This window comes from Lampetra planeri, chromosome 72 (assembly GCF_965212315.1).
Source record: "Lampetra planeri chromosome 72, kcLamPlan1.2.h2, whole genome shotgun sequence".
NCBI classification, from domain to species: domain Eukaryota; kingdom Metazoa; phylum Chordata; class Hyperoartia; order Petromyzontiformes; family Petromyzontidae; genus Lampetra; species Lampetra planeri.
The window spans coordinates 1,351,026-1,369,727 of NC_136177.1; the positions used below are offsets into that span (position 1 = coordinate 1,351,026).

At 46.2% G+C, this 18,702-nt stretch overlaps 1 protein-coding gene across 3 annotated transcripts; it reads left to right on the top strand.

Moving 5' to 3' along the window:
* Positions 1–1,291: 1,291 nt before the first annotated feature.
* LOC144737660 (uncharacterized) lies at positions 1,292–18,326 on the top strand. Of its 3 annotated transcripts, XM_078620461.1 has the most exons (5): positions 1,315–1,642; positions 2,344–2,433; positions 9,404–9,624; positions 13,780–14,088; positions 14,863–18,326. In XM_078620461.1, the coding sequence occupies exons 2-5, from the start codon at positions 2,423–2,425 to the stop codon at positions 15,807–15,809; spliced, it is 1,488 nt and encodes a 495-aa protein (XP_078476587.1). In that variant the 5' UTR covers positions 1,315–1,642; positions 2,344–2,422; the 3' UTR covers positions 15,810–18,326. The 3 variants fall into 3 exon arrangements, with proteins under 3 accessions (XP_078476588.1, XP_078476587.1, XP_078476589.1); XM_078620462.1 differs by lacking the exon at positions 2,344–2,433 and having other exon boundaries at positions 1,292–1,642; XM_078620463.1 differs by lacking the exon at positions 13,780–14,088.
* Positions 18,327–18,702: the final 376 nt, after the last annotated feature.

An 18,702-nucleotide genomic window follows, 5' to 3' on the forward strand; every position in this document is an offset into this window, starting at 1 on the left:
TGTAACTGAAACACACGCCTGACACAAAGAAAATAAAAACTCAAGATGCGACCTGAACGGACATGTGTTGCCTTACGCCCCTCCGCTCCCGTTTAATCTGCGGTGGTTACACCCCTTTATCTTCGGTCCCTGTCTCCCAACCCTCCAGCCTACTAACTTATTTCAAATGTTGTATAATGGGGGCGGGGAACCCATCTGGCCTCAAATTCCTCCTTTTTTCTCTTGAGTTCATGGCCTAGATTGTTCCATTACATAATGCCCCATAAGTGTACTATTGTACCATTGTTTCCAGGTGGGTGGTTCTTTGTTCTTCCGGTGAGTCGCAATAACCTTCATGGGTATGATATATTGAAGGTTTGGAGGAGAGTGTGTTAGTGTCTTGTGGCCATGGGAAGCCTTAATGTCCCCCCTTATATCTCCCCGCATGACATGTCGTCATCACTCACTCTCCCAGAGTGACATCCCGTCATCCACTACTCGTCTACAAATGTATATCAGCAGCAATATACTCTAAACTCGTGATTATAAATGTGGAGGGCAATAAGTAATATTGAAAAGTACTTTTTTAAACACGCTTTAATGAAATGTACGTACGAGTAATGGTAGAACTCCACTACTCCAGGAAGTGGCCCCGAGGCTTGCCATAACGTAAGGGGTCGTGGACAATAAGACCCAAGCCGAAACATAAGATATAAAAAAGATTGCTTAAAATATGTATTGTTAATGATAGAATATAGTCTTGTGATCAGTATGACATAAGTATACCAAGTTTGCAGTCGATACGACATTGGGAAGTGGATAAACATTGAGTTACAAGATTTGAGGATACAACAGCCAGAGTGAGTTAAATAAAAGCGTGTAATAAAAAGCGGAGGACCCGGTCGTGGGCATCGAACCCACGACCTCCTGCATACCAAGTGAGGTAGTTAACATCTCGCTAGCCACCGTCAAAGCCTAACCATTTAAGTGACGCTTCTCATCCTCTATCTCGCCTCCCGCGCCTCGCTTCGGCACCCCCACCCACCAATAACACGGGGTGCTATGCTGGTTCCGGGGACCCCACCCTTCACTCTCCTATGCTGGTTCCGGGGACCCCACCCTCCACACCGCTATTCTGGTTCCGGGGCCCCAACCCCTCCACTCTGCTATGCTGGTTCCGGGCCCCCCACCCCTCCACTCCGCTATGCTGGTTCCGGGGCCCCAACCCCTCCACTCCGCTATGCTGGTTCCGGGGCCCTCACCCCTCCACTTCGCTATGCAGGTTTCGGGGCCCCTACCCCTCCTCTCCGCTATGCTGGTTCCGGGGCCCCCACCCGTCGCTTGCTTTCTCATCGACTTCGCTGCTGCTGCCGCCTCCTGCTGCTGCTGCTCGTCCTGCTGCGCCAGGTCGGGCCTCTCCCTGTGGAGCTCACGAGGCCGGAGCCTCTCGCTCTGCTGCTGCTGCTGCTCCTCCTGGCGCTCCTTCGCCTGCTCCCCCCCCCCCCTGCTGCTCCTTCCATTGCTCTTCCTGCTCCTTCAACTAAACTATTGTGTGTTGTTGTGTCACCGGGTGCAAGGCCCCCTACTTAGCTGTTGTGCAGCCTCCTCTCTGTTGTGAGAGGAGACCCTGGGGCCATCGCCGACTACAGCAGCTCCGACCAAGGTGGGCCCTTACCTGCTACAACACAAATCGAGCTGCAAACAAACATTGTAACAGCTCAGCATCGTCACTCGAGGGGTGCCAGTGCAGCTGTTCACTACCTCGCCTGGTGTACAGGAGGTCGTGGGTTCGATCCTGTTCCAGACGCCTGCTGCTGTGTATTTGGAGTTTGCGCGTGAGTCACTTCGTTGAGCTGTCATTTGTGGCCAGGTCGCTTCTGAAAAAAGAACTACACAGCTGAGTGGGCCTTACCTGATGAAATCAAGTTTAGTTTTATAGATTGACTAAAAGCAAGATGATCTTGAAATGAAAATAGAGTGTTTATAATAATTCTGCACTGAGAGATGTGTGCTATTTGGGGACCCCACGGTGGCTAGGCAATGCTAACTACTAATCTTAGGTTTTTTCGGTAAAGTCACGTAGGTAAAAAAATAAAATTAATAAAAGTAAAATAAAAATCACGACGTTTCGGAGGCAACACAAGCTTCCGTCTTCAGGTGGAACCGTCACAGCACGACAGCTGTAGACGGAAGCTTGTGTTGCCTCCGAAACGTCGTGATTTTTATTTTATTTTTATTTTACTTGTATTAATTTTATTTTTTTACCTACGTGACTTTACCGGAAAAAAACTAAGATTATGAATCCTTGCAGTCACGAAAGGTTCAAATCTAGAATTAATGTTAACTACCTCGCCTGGTATACAGGAGGTCGTGGGTTAAATCCCGACTCTGATGCCTGCTGCTGTATATTGGAGTCTGCGTCTCTCTCCCCGTGGCCACGTGGATGTTTTACAGGTAGGAACAATGTTCCACACTGCCCACCAGGGATTTTTTGTCTGTCTGTCGTGCATAAATAAATATATAACAAACAGCTCTTTGATTGGTGGAGACCTACTGCCTGGTACGGAGAGGGGAGGTGCCTAAGGGAGGAGGGTCAGGGGAGGGGCCTAAGGGAAGGGGGGTCAGGGGAGGGGCCTAAGGGAGGGGGGGGGCTGTCTGCCTGGCTACCTAAAGTCAAGTTATACATACAGGTAGGAACAACACGTTCCACACTTGCCCACCAGGGATTATTTGTCTGTCGTGCACGAATGCGCTGTCCAACCAAGTTCCTACCTGCCCACTCCGAAGGAACGTGTTTTTTTCCGGGTCCTCCAGTTTTTCCCCTCCACATTTAGAATCAACATCACCACGTGTTTAGAGTTGTTGGCTCTTGCTGTAAATTTCCACTCGATGATATCAGTCCACTTGGTTGGGTTATCATTTGTGATTGCTCTGTCGCTTCTGACAAAGAGCTTCGTTGGCACCTGGTAAAATAAAATAAAAATTTGTTTGGGTCTCGGTGAGTGAATCTCTGTGGGTCTCTGGTTCTATATGAGTATGGGTCTCGATGGTTCTACGTGAGTATCGTCTCAATGGTTCTATTATACGAGTATGGGTCTCGATGATTCTATATGAGTATGGGTGTAGAATTAACTTTGCTGCTATTAATTTCGACGTCATGAGCCACTTTGTTGAGCTGTCATTTGCGATGGCCGAGGTCGCTTCTGACAAAAGAGCTACGTAGTTCCGTGGGGCCTTGACTGGTAAAATACCAAAAAAATAGTTTTAAATCGATCCCAAAAAACACCTATGTTGTGGAATGCAAATGTGATTTGCAGTTCATTATTTTTTGGATCTTTCGGTAAAGTGACGTAGATAGGATCAAATAAAATAACAAAAAACTACGACGTTTCGATCGCAAGACAAGCGGTCATCAGGAAAAAGAGGATTAGCCTCTAAAGGCAAACTGTTTATAAAGGTTTAAAAATGGGCGTAGCCCAAGTATCATCAGCATGGGTGGGGCAGCTAATGTAAATGTGTTGGTACTCATAGAGGGCAACGGACGGCACTGGTAGTGGGCTTCCACCAATAGAGGGCTACGATTAGTGGTGATTGTAGTAGTGGGCAGTGATGGTCCCAATTAAAGGACTGCCAGGTCTAATATGGAAACATAGCCAGTTACTTTTTGGTTTTTTCGGTAAAGTCACGTAGAAAGAAAATAAATTAAATAATAGAATACGACGTTTCGATTGCAACACAAGCAATCATGGGGTAAAAATGAATGAGAACAAACAAACCTAGTAAACTTAGAAATATAATGCAATACAACACAGAGTTGGTTAACATAACAGTCAACACCCTACCTGGTTGATTACTTTCTTATGACTTAAACTGGTTAATGTCCTACTCTTTGGTTTTTTAGGTAAAGTCACGTTGGTAAAAATAAATAAATTAAAAAACAACTAAATTAAATAACGATGTTTCGGAGGCAACACAAGCTTCCGTCTTCAGGTGGAACTGTTACAGCCAAAATCATTGTAATAAGTGAAGAGAGCTAATAGAGAAACGCGACTATATAGGGTAAGAAGGGGGGGGAGGAGCCAAGGTAGGGGGAGGGGGGGTTGCTGTGAGGGGTCGGGTGGGGGGGCAAGTGCTATGCTGAGTTAAGCCGATTGATAACATCTATTCATTATGCAGGAGAGGGGGGGAGGGTGAGTTAATACGAAAGCTATTAGGAAATGAAAACAGATAAATTAAGTCACCAATACACTACACTACTATACTCTACACTCTACAATACACTGCACTACTATAGACTGCTATACATTAATTCTAGATTTGAAGCTTTCGTGACTGCAATGATTCATACTCTTAGTTCTTTCGGTAAAGTCACGTAGGTAAAAAATTAAATTAAAATTAATTAAAATAAAACAATAAAAAGATAAAAATCACGACGTTTCGGAGGCAACACAAGTCTCCGTCATCAGGTGGGACCGTCACAGCCAGATTTGCTGCATCAAGTGAAGGAGGGATTCAAGATGTAAGCTCTTAAGTACCAGTTAAGGGTGGAGGGAGGGGAGGGGAGGGGCTTATCAGAATGTGGTAGCCAATGAATGGAACGTATCGGGAGGGGGGGGCTAACAGAGGGACGGGGTACTCGTGGTCGTGGTCAACGACGTGTTTATGCGCAAGTCCCTGTGGATGTACATAATATAAAAGGAAAACGAAAAGGCCTATGTTTATACCAGTGTTGGCTGACAATAAAGAGAGTACTATTAAACGTTAGGGATGTAAATACTCGGTAAAGTAAAATAGTGCCTGTCAGATAAGATGGTCCAAAAATGTGTAATTAAATCTTTTTTGTATGGTTGATAACATCTTTCCAATGATTACTAAGTTTGTACCCATCATCACGGTTGAAATTATGTCTGTGTTTATATATCTGAATGGCTTCGTGTACAAACCTTTGATGGTAGCCAGAGGGTTTGCAGAGCACCTTAGTCTCGGAAAAAACAATCTCATGAGAGCCCACCGCGTTGTAGCAATGATCGGCAACGGCGGAAGACTCAATTTTGCCGTGTTTCAAATCTGATTTGTGCTCGCGGACACGATCAGAGACATGACGTTTCGTTTCCCTAATGTAACAGTCACCACAGCTGCAACTCAGTTTATAGACTCCAGGGTATTGCAAGTCAGGGATGACATCCTTCACAGATGGAATTAGATCACGGATTTTATGTACTGTACTAAATCGGACTTGGATCTTATATCCAAGTCCGATTCAGTACAGTACATAACTCAGTTTATAGACTCCAGGGTATTGCAAGTCAGGGATGACATCCTTCACAGATGGAATTAGATCACGGATTTTATGTACTGTACTGAATTGGACTTGGATATATAAGATTCAAGTCAGACATAATTTCAACCGTGATGATGGGTACTAACTTAGTAATCATTGGAAAGATGTTATCAACCATACAAAAAAGATTTAATTACACATTTTTGGACCATCTTTTCTGACAGGCACTATTTTACTTTACCGAGTATTTACATCCCTAACGTTTAATAGTACTATTTTTATTGTCAGCCAACACTGGTATAAACATAGGCATTTTCGTTTTCCTTTTCTATTATGTACATCCACAGGGACTTGCGCATAAACACGTCGTTGACCACGACCACGGGTACCCCGTCCCTCTGTTAGCCCTGCCCCCCCCTCCCGATACATTCCATTCATTGCCTACCACATATTCTGATAAGCCCCTCCCCTCCCTCCCCCCTTAACTGGTACTTAAGAGCTTACATCTTGAATCCCTCCTTCACTTGATGCAGCAAATCTGGCTGTGACGGTCCCACCTGATGACGGAGACTTGTGTTGCCTCTGAAACGTCGTGATTTTTATTGTTTTATTTTTATTAATTTTAATTTCATTTTTTACCTACGTGACTTTACCGAAATAACTAAGAGTATGCTATACATTACACTATTATCCACAATACACTGCTATACTCTACACTACACTCTATACTACGATACTATAGACGACTGTACACGACACTATTAAACAGTCCACCATACGCTGCTATACACTACTATACACTACACGATTCTACGCTCTAATATTATACCCTACACTATACACTGCTATAAACTACGCAATACACTATTATAAACTTTGCTGCACAATACTGAACACTATATATTGCACAACTATACCCAAAACACTACTATAGACTCCTATCCACTATACTATAATACACTACACTATGCACTGGTATACACTCCACAATACACTACACTATATAATATAGAATACACTACACAATACACTAATACACTACTATACACTACAATATACACTGGTATAAACTACACAATATACTACTATACATCACAGAATACACTATACTATACACTACTATACAAAACACTACTATAAAATACACTATCCACTCACTATGCGTATACTATAGAGGTTCCTGGGCTCCTGGGCATAATGCTATGGGGGGGAGGGGGGGAGTATTGGGGCACTATTAAAACACTGTACGTCACATTTCTGAGTGATAGTGTATAAATCTGGGAGTAAATGAATGGAAATATGGATATGACTGTAAAACTATGAAGCAGCTAAAGTTTTACTTGGTTAATTACATCCTTCCAATGGTTGCTCAATTTGAATCCATCCTCTCGGTTGAAGTTATGTCTACGTTTATATATCTGGATGCCTTCATGGACAAATCTTTGGTAGTATCCAGGAGGCTTGCAGAGTACCTTGGTATCGGAGAACACAATGTCATGAGAACCCGCCGTGTTGTAACAATGGTCAGCTATGGCCGAATAATTTGTCCTTCCGTGTTTTAAATCCGACTTGTGATCGCGAATGCGGTCAGATACATGTCGTTTCGTTTCCCGGATATATCAATCACCACAGGTGCAACTCAGTTTGTAGACACCAGGGTACTGTAAGTCAGGAATGACATCCTTTACGGATGGGATCAGATCACGGATCTTGTGTACTGTCCTGAATCGGACCTGGATCTTGTGTTTGTCTAGAATTTGGGAAATCTTTTTGGTGATGCCTGCTATGTATGGCAATGTAATGATTTTGATCGGAGTCTCAGGGGGTTGTTTCTCCACGGTGGGAGAAACAGCCTGGCGGATAGCACGGTCCAAGTATCCGTTCATCCTGAGGGCCAGATGTACATGTTCCAATTCACTGACCAGGTGGTGTTGGTCAGAGATGCAGTGGGCCCTATTGTATAGTGTTTTGATGAGGGAATTATTTTGTGCCAGATGGTGGTGGGAATCAGGCTTCAGGTAGGAATCTGTGTGGATCGCCTTCCTGTAGACAGAATGTCCCAAAGAGCCATTGGGCCTTCTCTCAAACAGAACATCCAGGATTGGTAGCTTGCGATCCTTCTCCACTTCCATGGTGAATTTGATGGATGGGTGTATGGAGTTGATGTGGTCTAGAAATTGGTTCAATGCTGGGAGGCCATGTGGCCAAATGACGAAAGTATCATCCACTTATCTTTTCCACAGGGGAAGGACGCAGAGTGAATGTCTGGATGGCGTCTGTTTCAAATTTCTCCATGAAAACATTGACTATCACTGGTGACAATGGGGAACCCATTAGGGGTGCCATAATTTTGTTTGTAGAAGGTGTCATTCCAGGTGAAGTACGTGTTCATGAGGCAGTGCCTAACCAGCGCAGGGACATCAGGGTTCAGTCCATGTTCGACCAGGTTGTAGGTGGGTGAGTCAATGGTGGAGACGATAGGACATGGATTTCTGGTAAGCCATACAATTTGGGTGGTCAAGCAGCAGAGGGTTTTAAGAAAACCGCTTGGTTGGTTCAATTATACATGTGAAATCAGTGATGATGTTGTTGGTTTTTGTAATTAGGCTGTTTGTGGATTCTTTGAATTTTTGTATAGCTACCATCATTAAGTAGGTCCTGAATTGTGTTATTGTATGTGCTTTTGTCCATGATGGCTGTGGCATTGCCTTTGTCAGCTGAGAGGATGACGATGTCATATCTCTTTTTTAATTGAGAAAGCTCACAGCGCACATCCTTACTGATGTTGCTGATAGGCGTCTTAGCATTTTTGAGGCTTGCAGCAATTTCCCATCTCACCATGGCTGCAGTAATGTGTCCAAAACCCTTAAAGGGCTACATCGACCTGGGCAATTATATCATCCACTGGGATGTGTTTAGGGGTGAATGCGAAGTTCAACCCTTGAGCTAGAACTGATTTTAGGCTCTCGGAAATTAGGCTATTGCTCTGATTGATAACAATCTTGTCAACATCTAACTTTTTAATGTGTGGATCTGGCTACACAATTCGTAAAGCTATTGCCCCAGCCGTTGGGAAAGAACCATCTGAGGACCCAATCAAAACCATCACCTTGCCATGCATCGCAGGGGTCACCAAAAATATTTCCAAAATCATGAGCAAACACAAGATCCAGGTTCATTTAGCACGGTACATAAAATTTGTGATCTGATCCCATCAGTGAAGGATGTGATCCCTGACATGCAATACCCCGGCGTCTACAAACGGAGCTGTGTCTGCGGCAGTAGTTAACATTGCGGAAACAAAGTGACATGTCTCAGACCATGTTCGTGAACATAAGGCAGATCTGAAACACGGTAGGACCAATACCTCAGCCGTGGCTGATCATTGTTTTAATGCGGTGGGCTCGCACAAAATGTATTTCTCTAAGACGAACGTACTTTGCAAACCCATCGGCTATCAATAAAGATTCGTTCATGAAGCCATCCATATATACAGACATAGACACAATTTCAACCGAGAAGATGGGTACAAACTCAGTAATTACTGGAAGGACGTTATCAACCAGTTTAAGTCATAACTGGCTATAATGTTTCCATTCTAGATCTGGCAGCCCTTTAATTGGTGGACGCCCCTCACCAGGACCATCACTGCCCACTGCTACGATCACCACTAGCAGTAGCCCTTTATTGGTGGAAGCCCACTGCTAGTGCCGTCGTGGCCCTCTGAGTGCCATCACCTCTAGCAGCAACCTCCACCGTCAACAGTGTGAGTGTGTAAAGCGAGGTGCAATGATTACTTGGCAGCCCTTTAATTGGTGGAAACCCACCACCAGGGCCGTCGTTGCCCTCAACGAGTACCATCACTTACATTAACATTAGCTGCTCCACCCATGCTGCTGACATTTGGGCTACGCTCATTTTCAAACCTTTATAAACAGTTTGCCTTTAGAGGCTAACCCCCTTTTCCTGATGACGACCGCTTGTGTTGCGATCGAAACGTCGTAGTTTTTTGTTATTTTCTTTGAACCTATCTACGTCACTTTACCGAAACACTCAAAGAATATAAATTTCTGCAGTCACGAAAGCTCCAAGTCAAGATTTGCTGTTTATTCCCTCGCTTTGCCATCTCTCGGTGAGCAACAGGAGCAGCAGCAGGAATCCCCCATACTGCCACGTCTTCCTTGGGACGGACGATGACGAGGTGGTAAAGGAGGTGCTGGTGGTGGAGCCCCCTTTTCCGCCCATGGAGTCATTCATTAAACGAGAAGACGATGACGACGACAGAGAGGCTGGCAGTAGGATCTGGCTGGCAGTAAAAGTGGAGACGCAGGGGGAGGAGAGCAGCGGCGACGATGACGGCCACGGTGAGAATTTGTCTCCCCCACCCCAGCAGAGACCGCCCATGTGCCCTGTGAGCCCACTCATTGACAGATCGACATTAAACGTTTGTCTTAACACCCCCCTCCCCTGCCCCGTCTTTTTCCCCGTTTCTGATACGACTGCAAGTCGCAGGGTGAGGGTGGGTGGGTTGGGTGGGTGAGATAGTGCGGTGGAGTGGGTGGTTTGTCCCCGTTCACCACCGTATACACGACTACACACTACAATACTATACACTACTATATACTACACTACTTCCCTATACACTACTACGCACTACACTACTGCAGACTGTACTACTTTACATTACACTACTCTTTGGGTCTTTCGGTAAAGCCACATAATAAAAAATATCACGACGTTTCGATCGCAACACAAACAATCATCAGGTGAAAAAATATATAAAATATATATATATTTTTCCTGCCTCAGCAGTTTTCCTGCTATAGAGTATGAATTCCTGCAGTCACAAAAGCTTTAAGTCAAGATTTAGACACTACACTACTACACACTACACTACTACATACTACACTACTACACACCACTACTATACACTATCCTTGACCCTACTACACACTACACTTTTACACACCACTACTATAGACTACTATATACGACACTACTACCCGATACACTACTACACACTACACTACTATATAATAAACTACTATATACTACACTACAATACACTGCAATATATTACACTATATACGATACAATAAACTACTACCCTATACACTACTACACACCACTCATAAATACTACACTTCTATACACCACACCATACACTACACTAGTATACACTACACTAATATACACTACACCACTATGCTAACATTGAAAACTAACTTCTTTCGAACTGCTTGTGGTTTGTGCATTTAGTTTTGTTGTCCCCCGCACCTTCTAATAGCACGATTGACTACGTACGGTGGTGCGAAAGAAGTTCAACAAACACACACACACACATCTACACTTAGAGAAAGGCATAGTGCTAGGAGTGCCATTGTGCAATTTTAAAGAAGTTGTTTACTCACCGCAGATAATCGTAGCGACATGACCACTCTACGGCAGATGGCGCCAAAAGCTGTGCCACACCACAACCCTCCCGTGTGGCCTTGTCGGCGGGAGCCTCGGTACCGATAAAAGTTATTTAACTTTTCGATTTTCTTCCGGCTCTGTTTTCATGACGTACTCGTACGTAGTGATGTACACATATATACACGTGCGTACACACACGTACGTACACATACATATGTGCACTTACAAAAGTCATCGGTTTTTCTTCCGATTCCGTGTACGATTCCGTGTATGTCATGACATACGTGTACACACACACGTCACCCGCGTTTGGAAGAAAAACCGATGATGTACGCCACGATGTACGTGGACGTACACGTACGTAAGTCATCGGAACGGAATCGGAAGAAAAACTGATGAATTACACGTACGTACACGTATATCATTTGAACGGGAAAGGGTATAATCACGGCGACGTGAGACTCTGTTATCTCTCAGTAAAACTCCCGAGTATGCATCTCTTGCGTACGCTTTGTGCGCTGTTGTTGTTCGTCCATCTCTTCACGGGTTGAGAGAATTAGAAGACATTTAAGAAGAAGCAGCAATAGGTGTATTTTGAGTAGGACACGTCAACCGGAGGGATGACGGCCTTCTGGTCAAGGCTCACATTACAGTGGCATCCATGACAGGGGTTTATTTTTTCGTTGTTGGGTTATATTGCGTAAATATAAACGTATCGTTAAACCCGCCACCGCCACCACCCGACACAGGCAATCAGGAAGGGGATTTGTCACGTAAACAAAACGTGGTTGTTGCATGTTGGAGAGTAAACCCACATCACAACATTTACAATTCGAGTAGCCGTGACATTTCGCTAGTAATTACAACAACCAGCTTCTTCCAGTGATGGATAATATGGATCGCGAAAGCCTACTACTACTACAGTCGAACCTCTCTTAACGACCACTCCTGTTAACAACTAATCACTTAATGACGGGGCTCCATGGAGCCCAATGTGTTCGCTTGCCGAACATGCCCCTGTTAACGATGGGCAGTTGTATGTACAGTCAATATCAATTAATGCATTGATTAACCATGTTTATTTTAATATTATGTCTTTATGTCTTAATGTCAATATTATAAAAGTACGTTTTTTTGGGTGAAAAAGGGTATCGGAACTAATTAAGCCTTTAACGTGTATTTCCTATATTCGCTTAATGACCAAAACTGTATAACTACATGTTAAAACTGTTACGGTGACAGCCAACAACGCCCGTGAGAGTGGTCATGCTAACCGTGGAGAAGGAGTAATTTGAATCGGCTCAGCACGTGTTGGTGTCGGATGGATTTTGACATCGCAGGATCATGAGAGGTGGTGGCGGCTTTGGAAGGACTATCACCCAACAGTGGATTGACCGTGGATGATGATGATGACAGATGGGTTAGATTACGTAAATATGCCGTTAAACTCACCACCACCCGACACAGCCAATCAGTAAGGGGTTTGTCACGTTAACAAAACGAGGCCAATTTGTTACTAGTGTAATAAAAGACTCCGTCAGGCACTGCTGGTCTCCGCTTGTCTTTTATTTAGGTTCTTCTCCGCACCCCGCTGGTCTCCTCCTCGGACCAGCGTCGTCTCCTCCCGCGTGCCGCGCACGCTCCCTCTTGCGTGCCACACACGCTCCCTCTGTTAGCTCCTCTACTCCCGCACTCTGTACACCGCTGGCCGACGGCGTGCTGAGGTCCTTCGGCCACGTGGCCAATGGCGCGGATCTTTCCTCACCATCCAACGTGGTTCAAACTCTTAACTTCCCCGATTGCCCCGATCTCTTCCGGGCTCCCACTTATATCCATTCCCCCCACGTGACCCTGACTCCTCCCCTTCCGGATCGTCAGATCCGGCCTTCCCATACTACCCCGCTGGCTCCGCCCCCATTCACCTCGCCTCCCATTGGAGCCGAGGTGAACGGTGGCCCCTACCACACGCCCTGCAGACCAGCCTCCGCCCCCCAATACCCCGGGCCGTGAGATTGGACCAGAGCCCAGCAACAACCCCATTTACGCTCGCATTACACTAGTACAGCACTAACCGGTTGTTGTGTGTTGGAGAGTAAACCCACAACGTTACGTGCAACGAGTGTCCGTGCTCGTGAATCTGATTGTGATGAAAAATAAGAATAGGTTTTAATTTTGGATACTATTTTGGATACAATTTTGGATACTGGCAAAAAAGGTATCCTATAGATATAACTGCTCCAGCCGAGCAATATGTGTTCTCCTACTTGCTTTGTATTTGTAGTATTCACCTGTTGGCATTCGCTGTCTCTGGTATAGACCAATCAGCTTCAAAGACAATGCGTATATTATCAGAGCATGTTTGCACGTGTAGTGTCAGCGGAGCGGGAGACAAGGTTCTTGAGGAGGCACCTTTATTCAACACTTTCAGGTTCACAGATTCGCCCTCGCTTCTCCCAAGTCGTCTAGCCTAGCCTTGACACAATCCTCATCATGTTACACCGACAGCGCCGACCCAGATAGCCAACAATTATCTAGCCACGCAAAATCTCGCGAAGACGGCAGTGACGAGGCGGCAAAAACGACAGCGACAACGAGACGAGTCCACTTCCCAGAACCGGCAGCCACGAGCTCCCGCTCTCCACTGCGTTTATGCTACCCGGCACAGCCTGGCTCTGCCCTGGCCACGCATCCCTTCTCAAACTCACTAGCGGGTTCCAGGGGCTTCCAGATGGGGTCCTCCCTGACCCTTGCCCCAGTTCCTCTGCCCTGGCGACACACCCGCGTATATGCGGCGTGTGTACTGCTCGGACACCGCAGTTGCCATTGCTGGACAACAGACGGCGCTATTACACTACACGTATCGACACGAGTATGTATGGTTAATGCAGACTTGATGCCTTGCAAAAAGGTATCTCTCCGGTGTTTGAACATCTTTACACAACGCCAAATTTATTATTGGCAGAAAAGGTTATTTTTATTTTCTTATTTTTTATTTTCTTGATTTTTATTTTCATCTTTTTTTGTATACTGGCAGAAAAAAAGGTATCCCGTAGGTATTTAACCTATACATTGTTCACCTGCGATGTTTCATATCTCGGCCGAAGGGGCGGACGTGCGTGCCGGAGAGGAGGATGGCCGAGAACTTCATGTCAAACGAGAGACGCGGGAGGTCAAACGAGAGACGCGGGAGGTCAAACGAGAGACGCGGGAGGTCAAACGAGAGACGCGGGAGGTCAAACGAGAGACGCGGGAGGTCGAACGAAGGGACCTGCACATTGTGGAGGTCGACCCTCAAGATCCGCTGGTTGGCGACGGTTCATCTGTGAGACCTGGAGAGTCGCGGAGGGATTGTTTGGGATCGTCAGGCGTGGCGGAGATCGAAGTGGAGGTGGGCGACGACGACGATGGTGACGGTGAGGGAGGGGAGGGGAGGGAATTCCGATGGATTTTGGTCGCTGTGAGCGGTGAGGTCTGGTACAGAGGCTTCTCCAAGCTGTCGATGTGGTGGAGAGATGGAGATGGCTTTGGAGGACTTAAGTGATAAGTGTACAGGGGAGCTGCATGTGTATGTTATGGGGTGCTGTGGCGACTTAGAAATGTTAACTCCCTCGCCTGATATACATGAGGTTATGGGTTTGATCCCGACACTGCCGCCTGCTATATATTTGGAGTTTGCCTGTCTCTCTCTGTGGTTGCATAGATTTTTAGCCGGGTCCTCCGGTTTTTCCCTCCACTTGTGATAGGCAGGTCACTTCTTGCGGCCTTACCTGGTAAAATAAAAAAAATGGTTTAATTTAGTTTAAGTGTCGTAGGTTGATGTTCACAATCCCCTCACCAATGACTGCATCAACAACAAAAATTAATCACGTAAAATGTGGTTCTACAACAATTAATTTGGCCACACTACATCTCTGGTATTGTAAATATTGGTTTTACCATCAGGATAAAAACCGTTACTCTCACGTGGCAGGGCAGGTGGAGAGAGTGCTTCTCCTTTCCACGTGCTAGATCAGAGGTAATTTTAAAAGGCTCTTCAAAAGGTGGTTTGGTGATAACTGCTTCCGTGGGCCTTTCTCTCATGTTAACTCTGCAAGGGGGGGGGCATCCAAACGGATTCTTCCGTCTCACGGCATGACGATAAATAGGTGTGGGGAAAAAAAACAACGGTCTGAATGTTTGTGTGACAGGGATGGTCGTGGACGGTGCCCCGGAAATGCTCTCCCATGCGAAAAAATCCACCGGGACAACGTCAACCTGCACCAGAAAGAAATCGTACGGCTGCTCGGTGTGCGGCAAGAGCTTCGTCCGCCCGTCGGAACTCAGGTCCCACACGATGAGGCACACGGGAGAGAGGCCGCACAAGTGCTGCGTGTGCCAGAGGGCATTTGTCACCGTGTCCAACCTCAATACGCACATGATGGTCCACAGGGGCGAAAGCCCGCACAAGTGCCCGGTGTGCGGTAAGGGGTTTGCCAAGGAGACGCAGCTGAGGAACCACGAGATGATCCACACGGGCAAGTGGCCCCACGTGTGCACCGTGTGCGGGAAGGGCTTCGAGCGCCTGTCCCACCTTAAGAACCACACGGCCTCGCACACCGGTGAGAGGGCGCACCGATGCCTGGTGTGCGGCAAGGGCTTCAGTCGCCCGTCGGCCATCAGGGGCCACATGGCGATGCACACAGGCGAGAGCCCGCTCCGGTGCCCCGTGTGCGGCAAGGGGTTCAACGAGTCGACGCAGCTCAGGAGGCACGTGAAGAGCCACACAGGGGAGTGGAGCCACCACTGCTCCGTGTGCCAGAGAGGGTTCTTCCGCCCGTCGGAACTGAAGATTCACATGATGAGCCACACGGGAGAGAGGCCGCACAAGTGCTTGGCGTGCGGCAAGGACTTCAAGCAGTACGCAGCCCTGAGGACCCACATGATGAGCCACACGGGAGAGAGGCCACACAAGTGCTCTTTGTGCGAGAAGGACTTTGTGCATCGCTCATCCCTGACGAGCCACATGAAGACGCACACGGGAGAGAAGCCGTACAAGTGCCCTGTGTGCGAGAGGGTCTTCAGGAAATCATCGACCCTGAAGAATCACATGAAGATGCACGTGGGAGAGGGAGCGTGCGCGATCGGGAGTGTTTGATTTGTCAAGCCCTTTGTGAGAGGTGCCCTTTGTGACCGCACAGTGGAGATTGGCAGACATGCGGGGGAGCAGTTAGTCAGTGAGGAATATATCGGGAGGTTAAAGACGCTACCAAGAAATCTTCAATGGCTCGAAATGAATTGCAAATTACTAACCAGTTATCTGCACTACTAGTCACTTATAGCTCTGGGTTAATAGATAGGCTGTGAAAATATCTACACCGCTTGGATGTAAGGATCAAGAAACCTATCTACACGGCAAGTTGTATGCAATTGGTGTCAGAGGCTGTGCGTGCTCCATGCTGTGGGATGGTCAGGGATCATAGTACCGATCATATCTCAGAATCCGAACATTTATTTATACGGCAGGAGGAATCCGATGAGTTATAAAGCTCTCTTTCACAGATGTCCAGTAGGGGCACGAGGGCCATCACGTTACAACAACAATACACAGTTTAGATTTAAAGCTTTCGTGACTGCAGGGATTCATCTTCTTGGTTCTTTCGGTAAAGTCACGTAGAATGGAAATAAAAAAAATAATAAAAAAATGTAACATAATATAATAATTCTCACGACGTTTCGGCCACAACGCAAGCAGCCGTCCTCAGGTGGAGAACAGGTCTGTCGAGAAGACATTCTACGTGACTTTACCGAAAGAACCAAGAAGAAGAACAATACACAGTACACACAAACACGATATGAGTACAAAGTACAAGACAGGTAAATAAATCACCCAAACACATACAAATAAAACGAAGCCATCCCCATCCTACCAAGCAAAACCCCACTGGTATTTACAAATTTTTCAGAAGCGACCTGGCTAACACAAATGATATCTAAACAAAGTGACGTCATCTGCAAAAAGCAACGACGCCGCCTCCATGCCCCCGTACTGGAAACTCTCCCTACCTCGGCTGCACCTTGATATCCTCCCCATGAAAATCACAAACCGGGGTGGAGATGAGACGCACCCTTGGCGTAACTTTGCCGCGGTTATTCTTGAGCCTGTGAATCCAATGGAGGTGAGAACTCCATTGTTCCCAAGAAGCCACCTCCCTCTTTCCCCCACTGGAAATACATCAAAATTGATGCTTTTGGTTTTGGTAAGCTCCATGACCTGCTCTCGAAAAGGACAACAATATGCAACTTTGTCAGATGCGGCTTCAGCCAAGGAGCTATAGGAGAGCTCTCCAATAGGGATCCTTGTAGATCGACCAACCCATTTCCACCGCTACTTCTGCCAAGGTGTCACATTTTATTCTGGAGTGCATTCCTGGCTTTCTGGACCGCTGGACACTGTCCAAGTATGTGTGAAAGGGATTCAAGTCGGGGTGAGCATTTCCTACAGGACCGCAGTGCTCCTTCCCTGCCTCTCTTTAGGTTCTCCCTTATTGGGTATACATTACTCCGCAGTTGTAATGCAGCGATGTAGTGGCACTCTGAAGCCACGCATTGCTGACTTTATCCTCTGCAAAGTTCACAATACCTATACCTTCAACTGCCTCCAGTCGCATGGTATCGACCAAATGAGTTTTTTTGGTGCCTTGAAATTCCACCCCTCTTAGCTTATATTTGGATATGGCATTTGTCTCCTCCTGGCCCATACCCACAGGGTCTGGAATCGTCACCACCTTAAGCGGACACTATATTGCAGGTGACCTCGTCCGAGGATTCTTTTTTACACCGTGCAGCCTCAAATGAACCGATGGGATCATACTCTCTAGTTTAATAATGCCTAGACCTCCGTCTCAGGTCCGAGAGTCCAAAACCCCATCACAGGTGGATGCAGAAAGGTGTAACAATTGGTTTACCCCATTTCTAATCTCCTGATCTAGCATGATTAGAGTAGACGATTTTTAATATAATTAATCGATCTGCTGGGTAGATTAATCTGGGGGGGGGCTACAGGCATACCCCGTTTAGCACGGGAGATGCGTGCCTGGAAAGCGCTTGGTGAATGGGGGCTATATACGGGGTTATAGCATACACCCTATGCAGATGTGTTTCCGACATCGTAATTTATCACCTATGACCAACACAGGGGTTAATTGGGTTATTGGAACAATATTATGGATGATAAAAATGACTTATAAATACTGTTAATGGTACTAAATTTCGAAATAACAAAGTCTAGTCACCAGTGCATGGTGCGACACTGATATGGTGTTCTTGGCAGCGCTGGGAGACAAGATGGGAGTTGCAGCTTCCGCCCAGTGGCGCAGTCCAATCTGTGACTTGGCTTCCACGGCCCCCACCCCACCCCGGTTTTAGAGGAATGCGCTCATTGGCGGAGAGCGAACACCGCGCCAACTCGACTATGATAGCGCTCGCTCATTGGCTGAGGGTGGAGAGCGTGAAAGGGCACTAATACTGAACAGGATATGTATGAGAGTCTACACCGTGCTAACTCAAACACGGCTTTTCATTCTTATGATTTAAATTTATTGAACGTTAAGTATGTAATGTTTTTTGTGTAATAAACACTATATATTTTGTTAAAATAAAAATTTGCCTAAGAGATGGCTGTGACGAGGGATTATTTTGCTACGGGAGGGGGGGGGCATACTTAAGCGATTGTTCTTTTGCTGTGTTAGTCCCCACCTGAAGACGGACGCTTGTGTTGCGCCAGAAACGTCGTGATTTAATTGAGTTATTTATTATTTATTTTATTTTTACCTACGTGACTTTACCAAAAAAAACAAAGAGGATGGATCCTTGCAGTCATGAAAACTTGAAATCTAGAATTAATACCCTCTACGGGGAGGATTTCCACTTATCTGATAGAGTTTTTAACAGACAACGAGACAAGAAGTCACAGCTTATCGAGACGCTAACCTTCCTCAAGAGATGCTGCGGCAATAAGGTCATACCCATCACTTTCACACTCACATCTG